The sequence below is a fragment of the Engystomops pustulosus genome, chromosome 7, assembly GCF_040894005.1.
Source record: "Engystomops pustulosus chromosome 7, aEngPut4.maternal, whole genome shotgun sequence".
NCBI classification, from domain to species: domain Eukaryota; kingdom Metazoa; phylum Chordata; class Amphibia; order Anura; family Leptodactylidae; genus Engystomops; species Engystomops pustulosus.
In genome coordinates, this window is record NC_092417.1 from 30,311,810 (window position 1) to 30,325,474 (window position 13,665).

At 41.7% G+C, this 13,665-nt stretch overlaps 1 protein-coding gene across 5 annotated transcripts in view; it reads left to right on the top strand.

The window, feature by feature from the left end:
* The window catches only part of PAK6 (p21 (RAC1) activated kinase 6), a 58,255-nt gene that overhangs the window by 35,956 nt on the left and 8,634 nt on the right, over positions 1–13,665 (top strand). For all 5 annotated transcript variants that reach the window (XM_072115286.1, XM_072115290.1, XM_072115289.1 and 2 more), the window contains exons 3-6: positions 801–1,403; positions 6,470–6,934; positions 8,299–8,432; positions 9,061–9,187. In XM_072115286.1, the coding sequence (XP_071971387.1) occupies positions 801–1,403; positions 6,470–6,934; positions 8,299–8,432; positions 9,061–9,187 (1,329 nt within the window). The remainder of the gene's footprint in view (positions 1–800; positions 1,404–6,469; positions 6,935–8,298; positions 8,433–9,060; positions 9,188–13,665) is intronic.

The following is a 13,665-nucleotide window of genomic DNA, read 5'->3' on the forward strand; positions in this document are numbered from 1 at the left end:
TAAAAGTGCATTGTCCGGCAATAATACACTGTGCCGCGATTCACTAAGATTGTGCGCCCGATATTCTGCATGTGTCGTTTCCCCGCTCAGGTCAGACAGAGTTCACCATCTTTCAAGTGGTGCATGTAAGTGCATTGGCTTGCGACACAATTTGAAAGTTAAATCCCGCGCTCAGTCCGAATCAGCCGACAGCACTCCCCCTAATTTGTGTCACATGGAAGCCAGCGCAGCCGTGCTAAAATCCCAGCGCATACACCTGTCAAATAGCTGTCCAAGCAGTGCAATCCCCGAAAAAGGCAAACAGTCCGACAAAAGTGAACAGCATGACCCTTAGTAAATGAGCCCCAATAAATCTCTTTCATTAGACATGTATCTGCAGCTATTTGCATCTGTGTCTTTGCCTTCTTTGAGAGCTGCAGCCTTTCCCTGTTCTCACCATGCTGCCCTCTGCATATATATACACAGCTTTCTCTCTCTCGCTGCTCTAGGCAGTGTCTCCCTTTGCACTGTCCGTCCTTATTGACAGACAGGAAAAGGGGAGGGGAGGGAGCAGGATGAGCCATAAGTCTCCTGCTACATATCCTCCTCAGCAGAGATGAACAAAGAAGGATGGGGAGTCTGCACACAGTACAAAAGTAAATAGCAGGAATGCTAAATCACTTGATGAAGATTCAGGGATTATCCACAGGTACATGGGCAGTTGGTAACCCCTTTAACCCTCCACACACTTAGGCACACTTATGATAACCATGAGGCACAACGAATAACATATATAATGGATTTATTTTCATTCTTCTTAGACTGTTGTCCGGGGCAGCACCATTGGCTTGGAAGGATACATCTCAGGGATACTGCTTGATATTCAAAAACTATCCGTAACCAGCTCCAACACCCTAAGAGGAAGAAGTCCCCTCACACGGAGGCGAGCACAGTCTTTGGGAGTACTTGGCGAGGAGCGGCCAAACAATGGACAATATGTTGTACAAGAGCCAAATATATCCGATAAGTATTCCAACTACGTCAATTGCAATGGAGACTCTAAGGCCAGCAGGAGACAGACTATGTGGCCGGACTACAAGCCTACAGACGATAGTCCAGCCAAACCCAAAGGTTCTGTTTGTAAAGCAAAGTCCTTGGATCCTGGAGACTTTCAGGATACAGTGGATCGTGTGACTCCATCCCAATCTCCTGGAGTCCTATGTAAGAACATTAATGGAGGTCACAGCTTTGAGCAGGATACACGTGCTACAAAAAGACAGCTATCCCACGAGACTTTGCTAGAAGAGGGTCCTGTCTCCAAATCTACTGAGAGTATTTCAAAACAAGGACTATTAAGGAGTGGTTTTGAGCCTTCAGGCAATGAGAAAAGTGTGGAGAAGCCTGTCCCAGCGCAGCAGAGAAAGGTACCATTGTTTTCTCTAACGGTATAACTACACTGTTTATATAAGCTTGTTTTCCCAGGTTGCATTTTTATGGTTTGTGGTGGATTTAGAAGAATGCACAGTCCAACGAAACCCGTCATGGAGTCGTCAGTGTGTGTTTTAAGGATTTCCTTAGCTTAGTGCATGGCTGAATATGTGGAAGTTTTCCATCATCAAAGACGCACAGACTCTCGAGATCACATTGTAGGGTCTAGAACGCTGGGGCACATTTACATACCCGATCCAGTCGCGATCCTGCGGCGCGTTGTCCGACAAGGATTCGGGTCTGCCGGCATTCACTAAGATCGTGCACCTGATATCCAGCAGGTGTCGCTGCTGCGCCGAGGTCCGCCGGAGTTCGCCTTCTTCTTCCTGGTGCATGTAAATGCTTGATCTTGCGACAGAAATCGCTTTTAAAATTCCGCATTTTTTCCGAATCCATCGGGCTGTCCGATGGCCACACCCCCCCATTTCTGTTGGCGCGGATGCGCCACAATCAGATCACGTCGGCCAAAAACCCGGGGCAATTCGGCGCAAATCGGAAATATTCCGGAAACCCGACGAAAGTGCGGCGTTTGGACCCTTGGTAAACGAGCCCCATTGTGATTATGTATGTAAAGTCTTCCACACAGAGGGACAATGATTAGTAGGGTCATCCTTAGTAGGTTTCGCATCAAAAGTTCAACAAATGTTTCAAGGATCTACGCTAACAAACTGCTGTCCATTTATTTTGGTGTGGATATGATGAGGATTGGACGGGGATCACCAGCTTCCTTGAAAATAAAAAAAAACATAATTAATGGAAATATACCACCAGGATGAAAGATTGTAAACCAAGTACACTTACATGCTGGTGCAGAATCCACTCTTCTTTAAGCTTCTTTATGCCCCTGTTGTTAAGAAAAAAAGGCTTTAAAAAAATGAGCTTGAGGGGCCCCAGGTTCCATTAACACCTATGGAACACTGAGCCCCTCAGACTCATTTGCATAATTTTAAAAGCCTTGGTTTTTTTGTAAAACCAAGCACAATTACATGCTGGTAAGTGTGATTTGTTTACAATCCTTCATCCTGGGGGAAGATGTCCTTTAAAAATGTTTGCATAATTTTAGCCATTTGCCACTTTTCAAAATGGTCAAATAAGGTACAAAAAGTGTCTTAAAACCTGACATATCCGATTTGTAGATTTTAAAATGTCATTTTCTCTGTAAGTCAATGGTCCATAATACCATTGACATTCGCATATAGAGTGCTGTGGGTTTGACGTGTGTAGAGGTCATCATTTAAAGAGGGGGCGGAGATGACCTGTGACTGACCTATTGGTAGTGTAGTGGATCCTATAATAGATGCGTTCTCTTTCATTGTATTCATCCCAATGGCGATAATAAGATGACTGTTGAAAAGGGAACTATAAAGAACAGGAAGTAACAGCTAAAAGCAACACTATTCACCCATCATTTCTATTTTTTTTTTTTAATAAGAATTATTTAAAAAGTTTAAAATAGTTTAACATAACTTGATTTTTAAACTGATTATAGTTCTCTTCTTCATTGTGGCTTATATTTTATTACTGATACCATATATACTCGAGTATAAGCCAAGGTACCTTATTTTTAACACAAAAAACTGGGAAAACCTATTGACTCGAGTATAAGCCGGTAAATGCATCGGGCACATCCACCAGCCAGTATAAAGCCGACCAGCCCATATCTGCCAGTATATAGCTGGCCCCTGCCCCCACAGTATATAGCCTGCTGGCCCCGCCCCCCACAGGGAATGCAGATATCAAAGAACACAGCACCAGATTCCGCCAGTGCACCAAAGTCCAGCTACAATTCTGGAATATAAATGCATTTTTTTTATACTGTCTCGCTGCTACTACCAAACACAAAGGTTACACAGGACTCCAATGACTAGACCTAACACAGTCTACAACTTTATGTAGTCAAAAACCACTGGTTTTATGCAGCAACAATTTACACCTTGTTTTGTCATGCCAGATATACACATAGTTATCATAAGAAAACACACGTGTATCTGAACACACATCAGCGGCAGGATTCCAGGTGACCATAGTGTTTGCTCAAGGTTGATGAGTGATAGAAGCATGCAGTGTTTTTATAGCCCTGTATAGCCTATCCTCGGGGAAGACATTCTATGGTTTTCCAGTATGAACAGGAAAGCAGGTGTGAATGGAGTCCTTCCAGTTCAGACAGGTAGTCTCCATCTTTAAGAAGACAACAAGTTGAAAAAATTAAATATTTAGGATGCTTGAAAGGCTAAGACGTGAAGAGGGCCGTGAAGTTCTGAGATTGAGTCTTGGGCTATAGTGACATATACAATGTGCAGGTCTGTACATTACATATTTGTCCTGGTCCTCGGCAGCTGTGTTATCATTTACAATTCGCTCTACAGACAGATAAGGCCTCGAGGCTTTCAAGGTCTCACTCTTGTAACCTGCGTAGAATATATTTGGCACATACCCTCCGCTCCTGGCTCACCAGGATGAATTTTAATGAATACGCTATTATGATAAGATCATTCCCTATCAACGCTTTCAGTAATTACAGCCTTTCTTAAAATAACCTAATGACTAGGTACAGGGGTATGACGGCATGAGTATGGCTCAGGCTGCGTGTACTGTGAATGGCTTCATTATGATGCATTGCTAATTAACAGTAATTGGTTATCTTGACCTGAATGTGCGATGAAAAACGCCACAAACATCTGCTTTGTTCTTATCGCTGCTGGACAATGACATGAATTTTGGATCACGTGTTATTTCGGTTAGGTCAGGAATTTAAGGGTGTTATGGGAATTGTCCTAATTTGCACTCTTTGGATTCATTCACACGACCGTCGTGGGGATTAAAATATACACCCCATAGGCGGCAATAGGCATGCAGCGGTGGAACGGTGCCACACAAAAGATGTTTTTATCTTTTTCATTTGTGTACAGCCGTGCGCTGCCATCTTCTATGGAGAGGGAAGGCGTCACCCTACTCTGCTGCGCGCTGACGTGTGCTCGCCTAAGCCACGGCCCAGAGAGCACACATCAGGTTATGTTTGTGTGAATGTAGCCTTAAGCTGCATTCACATGAACGTATGATTTCTCCATTTCTGAATCTGTATGAGGCTGCATTCACAATGCTGTATCGGGGACATACATACGGCGTATATACGTCCCCCATAGCCGGCAATGGGCACAAGTGCGGCACGGTACCTTTCCGTACCCCGTGAAAAGACTTTTTCATATCTTTACTCGGAATAGGGCGCTGTTCGCATGTTCCTCTAAGGAGAGGGGTGGGGGTGAGCAGCGCTTCCCCCCTCCTCCTCTCCCCGGTGCCATTGTGTGCCCGCGGGTACACGTCAGTGTGAATGTAGCCTGAATCTGTATATACGTGGCGTTTTTCATCCATATGTGCATGTATGTCACTGTAGCTGTACCGTATCCATATAAAATACTGTGGGCTGGAAAATGATGGCTGGCCGACTATTGGCTGGTTGACAGAATGCAACACGTATTTTGAAAATACCAATAGTCTTCTTTGGTTTATACAGAACGGAAAGAATGGAGAAAATAGAACATTCTCTATATATATTTTTTTTTACGTCTCACTTATGATATGGTGCAGTGGACAACTAAGCCAGAGCAAACTTATTCTGGTTAAAGGAAACCTACCACTGCTGATGGTAGGTATGAGATGTAAACACCGGGCACCAGCTCAGGGTGAGTTGGTGCCGGAGCTTACTTTTGCTAGTGTTTTAAACCGCTATTTCGCGGTTTAAACACATTTTAATTTACAGCCCCGAGGTAGCTCCGGCGCTGCGCGCGGCCGTGCGTGAATCCTCCGGCACTTCCAATGGAGGCGCGCGCGCCGAAGCTACCTCGGGGCTGTAAAATGTGTTTAAACCGCGATATAGCGGTTTAAAACACTAGCAAAAGTAAGCTCCGGCACCAGCTTACCCTGAGCTGGTGCCCGGTGTTTACATCTAATACCTACCATCAGCAGTGGTAGGTTTCCTTTAAAACTACTTTATGGCCTATTCACTAAGTAGGTGAAAAGTCATAAAATGATGGGTGGCTCCACTTGTTAGGATTGCCAAAAGTGACACCACTTTTCCCATGTACATTTTCTTGACACATTTTCTTTCTTATACAACAACTTACAAAAACAGAAAAGAAGTGAGATATATTGCTTATATTAATCATGTACATTAATGGTTAAAAACAGACATCATACAACTCTTTGTATCAGACAATGTCGTTGGAAGCTGGAGTTCTGAGCAGGCTCTGAAAAATCGCCCCCACATTTAGGTAGATATGTGTCTTCTCATCCCATTTTCACCTGATATGAGTCAAGTTTAGTGGTTGAAGGGATAGTCTTGCTTCATCTTTTGGTTCTATTGTACTTAGAAACAACTTTTAGTGTCATATTAAAGATACGGATCTCATCTTTCCGATCCCATGAAGCTCTCAGTTTTGTGAGCTACAGAATTGGACATACTCACAGCTAAAATTTAGGCTTGAACTGGATCTTTATCTGCAGCTTGCATATCCAACTATGTCTTTAGCCTGCATATCTGTTTATGTATCTCATAAAACCTGTTGTGATATGAAAGATAAAGTCCTTTTGTTTTAATATGACACCAGCATGTTTTTAGGTGCTATAGAACAGAAGGTAGGGGCTTTTGAAGTGGCACTACAACTGGGACACTTAAACTTTATTAACCTTACGTGAAAAGGAGGTGTGAAGAGTCATATTTGTCTGACTTTGTGGGACATTACTTAAAGGTAAACTGGTGAGCTTTCACATATAAAAAGGAATTGTAAAAAGGGCATTTCATACCCTACCTATGGGGACTAGTAGTTTAATGGGGTAAAACCTGGTTACAGGTCTGTCATCCAGACTTTATATTTCGCCAGACTGTGCTGTAGAACCATGTTGATATCTCCTGCTTTAGTTTGGGCTGGGACATGATTGTAGGTTAAAATTGGAAGGAATGTAATTCACGAGTATGAATATTTTTTTTTTTTTGTCTGTTTTGCAGAATGATGAATATCAGCGCCCCAAGGTGACTGCACGAGGAGTTTTGGCTAAAGCTAATTCTCTCCCCCCAGACCACTTATCACCAGATTTCCCAAGGGTTTTTCCCGGGACACCATCGGAGAGGATATCTCCTCTCCGGCCATGCAGACCCTCTCCTGCAGGTTCACCCCGAAGCCGCCCCATCCAAACCAGCTCCACCAATCTCCATTTATGTCAGGACTCATTTAACAAAATTCCCCTGGGTAACCAGGACACGACCGTAGTAACTCATGAGCAGTTCAAGACGGCACTTCGGATGGTGGTGGACAAGGGGGATCCACGTCTGCTTTTGGAGGACTATGTGAAAATTGGCGAAGGGTCTACTGGAGTTGTTTGCATTGCTCGAGAGAAACATAGTGGGCGCCAGGTGGCAGTAAAAATGATGGACCTCCGAAAGCAACAGAGGAGAGAACTACTGTTTAATGAGGTGAGTGCTGTGTGCGGTAAAATATTACGAGGGACCCGACACCTCTTCTTATGTGTCTGTTTCAGTAAACGCTTGTAACAAATTTACAACTTGGTTTAATGAGTTGGTGGTGGGTCTTGATACTATTCAATCAGAGGTGCCGGTGTTTGTAGGGACGCACCCCTTTGACAATTGGAACACCCAGATGGCAATGTATTCATAAAAGTCAAGGAGAAATAACCATAGCTGGACTAAGACTGCCATGGGCCCTGAGCTGTATATTATAGCTCCTATAAGTCTGAAGTCACTCCCTACATATGGTACTAGAATCAGCTTCTTTGGGAATGGATGAAGTGTCCTTTCTGCCTGCTTTCAAGACCTTTGGAAGACCTTCAAAGGTCCTGAAATGGCTCTTGTGTACATGTGTATTGAGAGTAGAAACAGATTTATGAGAAGTTCATGGGTGAAAGCCCTTCCAGTATAACATTTGGTTGGTTGTTGGGTGGTCTTAGATCCCCTAGAGCAGTGATGGCGAACCTATGGCACAGGTGCCAGAGGTGGCACTCGGAGCTCTTTCTGTGGGCACCCAGGCCTTCACCCCAACACAGAGTTTGCCAGATAGGACTCAAGACTTTCTCCTGTGATCCAATACAGGACGTGCCAAGCTTAGCGCTATTTGGTTGCCAGGACTACAGGAGGAGCAATAAGGTGTGGAAAGAGATAGATTGTCATTGGACATCCTGTTCTGGGTCCCCTGATCCTTCTTCTTCAGGGGACCCTTGAGGGAAGCTATAATCCAAATTTCTCGATCTTCTTTTTCTTGTATTGGTGAACTCAGGACACCACTACGATTAAAACCTGTGATACAGCAGGGATCAATAAGTTACTGCTTAAATTATCATGTTGGCACTTTGCAACATATAAGTGAGTTTTGGTTGTAGCTTGGGCACTCTGTCTCCAAAAGGTTCGCCATCACTGCCCTAAAGGACCGGGGTCTGCACCACTACTGGAACTAAGAGTTACAGAAAAAAAACTGAAATATAGGTACTTGCTAAAATGGTCATGTCCAAATTGTTTCCAGTCTTCTCTAAGGGAGCCATCTGATTTATTTAACCCATTATGGCGAAAAGCGTAATTGAAAAGGCGTGAAGAGGTTCTTCTCTTTTATTGAGTACTCCAAGACTTTTAAAATAAATCATTTTTCCCTAAAATGAGTCAACAATAAAATTCATATAGAAAAGGAGATGGAGCAGGTTCTTGCTTTGTGATTATCATTGCTATTTACATCTTGTATACCATCTGTCATTGTGGCTGCTTCTTCTTGCGATATATTTGGCAGCCTGTTTCTGTGATTGTTGACACAGGTTTGTTTTTGCGGTATGTAGGTTGTCATCATGCGGGATTATCAGCACGTCAACGTGGTGGAGATGTACAAGAGCTATCTGGTGGGAGAAGAACTCTGGGTTATGATGGAGTATGTACAAGGAGGTGCTCTGACCGAAATTGTATCACAAACCAGGTATGCGCAAAGTAATCCAATGACACAATGTACAAATAAACAGGGCAAAGGTGTAATGTCATCAAACAGATACTGGAGATTAAAAACTCATCTATGTATACAGGACTGATGCCAAAGGGACATTCAACCTAAACTCTCTGTATGTTCTTTCTTCAATCAAATCCCTATAATCCAGCACCTGTTGGTTTAGCATTGGCATCTATAATCGTCACAAATGCTACGTTTGTCTAGGTAACGTCAGATTTTATTTTTCTGGCAACCCATAGACCTCTGGGTTTGTCTGTGTAAGGGATGCATGCTTACACATAGGTAAAGGGTGAATAAGAATAAAGCTCCGGCTGATACAAATTGGACAGGGGAAGACGAAGCCACACCACAATAATTCTTTCCCATTGATACAAAAGGTATCATGGAAAATTGTATAACTTAAACAAACAATATCAATTATTTGCTGAACGTGGACAACCCCTTTAAGGATGTTAGTATTTTTTAATTAGTATTTTTGATTAACATCCAAAAGACTCATTGGAGTAGCCTATTTTCTGAAGACTCACAAATCTTTATTTTGATGTGTTGCCGGTGTTTTATGTGTCTTCACAAGATTTAATCCTTTGTGATTTGATTTTAGACTGAATGAGGAGCAGATTGCTACTGTTTGCAAGTCTGTGCTGCAAGCTCTAGTATATCTACACTCCCAGGGTGTGATCCACCGGGACATCAAGAGTGACTCCATACTCCTCACGCTGGATGGTCGGGTGAGTGTGTGTAGACTAAATATTGTTATAGCTAGTCTAATAGACTATGCCGGTCCAAATTCTAAAAAGAACAACACAAAATTATACATATTGTATCCTGTTTTATAAGATCGAAAAAAAATCCCATAAGGGTGGTTAACCTATAGTCCTATATTGGTGATCTCTATGACCCCCCTCCCCCTCCCCCCCCAAAAAAAAAATAAACATGAGAAGGACACCAATTATCCCATATTAGGTGCAAAATTCCTTCTTGCTTAACTCTTGGCATAGGCCAAAATATCAGTACAGGTGGTCCCCAACTTAAAGACACCCGACTTACAGACAACCCATAGTTAGATACAGACCCCTCTGACCTCTAGTGAAGCTTTCTGAATGTTTTACTATAGTCCCAGGCTGCAATGATCAGCTGTAAGGTGTCTGTAATGAAGCTTTATTGATAATCCTTGGTCCCATTACAGCAAAAAATGTTTAGACTCTAAATGTCACTGGGGCCCAAATTTTTTTTGTCTGGATCTACAATTATAAAATATACAGTTTCGACTTGCATACAAATTCAACTTAAGAACAAACCTCCGGACCCTATCTTGTACGTAACCCGGCGACTGCCTGTAATTTTCTTTGCCATGATACAGCAGCTCAACTCTCTCTGTTAGGCCCCTTTCATGTGGACTTTGTGGGGACCTATATCAGTCCCCATAGACATCTATGGCATCCAGCTGCAATATGGTGCACACACACATGTGCCACTGTACCGTGCACTGGATAAAGATAAAGCATGCTCTATCTTTTCCAATATGTTGATGGCCGGGTGAGTAAATGTGAAAAAGGCCTAAGGGGGTTGTCTATACAATAGAAGCTTACATTTCACTCTATGAAAGGTGAATGTCCATATTTGTTTGATAGATATCCCTATATTACATTAGACACCATCTGTAGGAGTGAGAAGTAATCACGCTCCAGTTATATACAGTACCATCATCTTTGAACGTAGTGTGAGTGGAGTAAACGGAGAACTCTGAAACCACTGCAGCTGCATATTTCTCACTATATAGTCACCAACTTCTACTTCTGGCATTAAAAGATTACTCATATGAAATATAGAGGAAAAGAAAGGTAGGCACTCACCACGTTTTCTTAAAATTCTTCTTTTATTCAAACATCTTTAAAAGTTGGCACACACAGGGAAGGGAGAACAACATGCTATGGAGCGTTCCAGGGACGTGTCGTTTCGCGTTACTGTCAACGCTTCATCTTGCCTACGGGTATGAGCACCACCACATAAAGAACACGTTGTCAGCCCTCCAATAGAAAAGGCTTAGAGAAACCAAGAAGGAGGTGTACCTTTCTTATTAAGACTGTCGTCGGGAGTGCCCCTTTTCTCTACCTGCATCGATTGAAAGATTACTGATCTCTTAAGGGGAAGGGGAGGCAATGGTAGGTTTGCCATCCTAAATCTCTGTATACAGAGTTGCTTCATGTTTTTATGATGTTTATATTTGAAGATATTAAAGGAGATGAAAGGGTTATACAGTGGCTTGTGGGCCCAGTACAATCTGTAGCCTCTATCGGTGTACCCTGCCTCTCCTTATAACAGAGCCCTAACATTTTACTTTTATAATCTGGTTCCCATCCCTCTGTCTGATTTTTTAGAATGCATAGCCAAAAGCTAAAAACGGGGTCTAAAACGCATCATGATGGCCAGCAGGTGGCTTTGGAACAATATCTGTTATCATCCAAAAAAGTTATTTTAGAATATTCAAAATGATACTTTATATCCTAAAGGGACATGCAAAGGTTCTTTACAGAGAGGAGATGTGTCCTTGAGTTGGACCAAATTACTCCCTCCACACTATAATGATTGTGTATACAGTTTCAGATTATATTAAAGGGGTGTTCCAATTTCGGCAAATGAATGTTATTGTTAGTATGATGAAAAATTATACAATATTCCAATATACTTTCTGTATCAACAAACTTTCTATGTTTACTTCCTGTGGATAGAAATCTGACCATGGTCACACAGGTGCACAGCTCGTTAGTATCCTAGAGAGTAATCAGAGCTGTGTGATATAACGAGCAGTGCACCTGTGTGACCATGGACAGATTTCTATCCACTGGAGAAAAACAAAAAAGCTTCCTATATAATTGCAGCAAGCAGAGATCTAGAAAAACATGAGAAATTGATACAGAAAGTATATTGAAAAATTATATAACTCTTCAGTACACAATCAATAACAATTTTGGAAGACCCCTTTAACTAAATGGGATATTAGCCTTTTGCCAGCATGATGTAAACTAAGCCATTCTTTTGTGGTCACTTTTTGTAGGAGGACACTATATGACGGTCTGCAGTTGGGGCATTTTATTGTTGACCTCAGACAAACTTTGCACATAGAGATGACATTTAGCGCAACTGCGCTACATTCATTTGCTGCCCTTAGGATAGCCAGAAGATGAGGGCCATGGAGAGGCACTTTGGGGGTCATTTATCTTTATTTTTCTTCCTGTGTTTTCTGTCGTTTTTAGACATTTTTTGGCACATTGCAATTTTTGCGCCTTTTTGTGGACATTTTGTCAGTAAGACACATTTATCTTCTGTTCCAGATGTGCTAAATGTGTCAAATGACATTTATTTAAAATTATCTAAAATTTGCGCCATTTTTTGGCGCCAAAAACTCCAAACGAAACCACACTTAAGGAAAACTTCGAAAATGGAAAGAAATGACTTCAGACATTCGTGCAACATTTTTGAGACATTTGTAACAAATGTCTCTAAAAGAGATCTGAAAAAAACCCTCATTTAACACAGGGAAAAGTGAGATTGATAAATTACCAAGAAGCAGATGTAAAAACAAATAGAGATAAGATAAATGACCCCCTTTGTGTTGTATATATTCTATCTCTAACAGGATATAACTTTAGGTCAGATGGGAATAAGAATAAAACGTATAACAGCGTTCCAGGGTTCTGGTTCAGTGCTGGTCCCAGTCCGCTCCTGGGTCTCTTATTCTCTGCTATATTGACTGAATCACCTGGACCCTACACTCCAAAACACTCTACTCCTCAAGTACAGACCCGATTCTTCCTCTTCTGTGGATGTTCTCCGAGACGGGGTTCTGGCACCATCTACTGACCATTAACCACACATAAACATTCAGCTTCTGCTATATGCTCCTTCCTCCAGGGGAAGCTGTCTGAGCCATAAGGTACCTGCAAACACGTTCATGTGGTTATTCCTTTTAGTCTCTGTTCACATGTAGCTTTTACATTGCGTTTTGGAACACAATACAACAGATAAGGAGAGGAGATTTACCTAATTTCATTGCTGTTAACAATTGCATTTACAAAAGCAATGCATGCACGTGTATTCTGTAACACATGTGACTGTTAACACATGTTAACCATCTAGTGACTGTTTAGTGAATTTTCGAATTTGGTGGTTTTAGGGCCATACTTTCTTTTTTTGTGTGTGCTACCTTTTATTGGGATACATAGAGCTAGTTAAATATAAAATAAAAAAAAAATCTTTTAACTTTTATTAAGTTTTTATTTGGAGTTAAAAGTGAAAAAAAAAGTTGTTTTTTTGGAATTTAATATATATATATATAATTTTTTTTTTTTCAAATGATCTCGAAATGAACATTATTAATTAATTTCCTATTTTGTTTCAGTCTGTTGATATATAAACTGTATAATCTCAGGCAAACGGGGCAACTATGGCAGTGTTTTTTGTATTGGGAAATGTAAATGTATTCTGAGTATTTATTAATATTTTTTTTTTGTCTGTGTGTGTTTTTACATTATAGGTCCCTCATGAGGTCATAAAATGGGAGACATTTTCCCTTTTGTTTTTTAATTTTTTTTTATTTTTACATTTCTTTTTTTATTTAACATGTTTTCCCTTGTAACTGGGGCATCTATAAGAGCCTCAGTTACAGTGGGAAACGTCCCCCTATCAGGGCCGATGCTGCTCAGAGCTGAACTGGGTCTATTCAAACCCAGCAGCTCTGATTAACCCCTTTATACCCGGCTACTTCAGCGTGCTGTGAGAAGTGGAGAAGTGGTAATAAACCACATCTTCTTCTCCCTAAGGTCTCCGGGTGTCTGACAGCCGGAGACCGGATCCTGCTCCTGTGACTAGCACAGGAGAAGTAGAATACTACAGCGGCATGTAAAGACGTCACTGTAGACTCCAGTCTGAGGCATGTTAACATTGCGTTCACGCTGTGTTTTGTAAACACAAATGTTAACAGCAATGTAATTGGGCAAATCTCCTCTCCTCAGCAACATGTGAACGCAGTTTGACTTCTCTCTGTTTAACCAGACTCTGAACCTGGGTCACCCGTCCTGAACTCTACCTGATTACTGTAATTACTCTTTAATTACTAATCACTTTGTGTCACTGAACTTCAGGTCTGCCTGGATTACCGCGAAGGGTGGACACTTCTACAGGTCTTCTATACTATAAGTGTACAGCA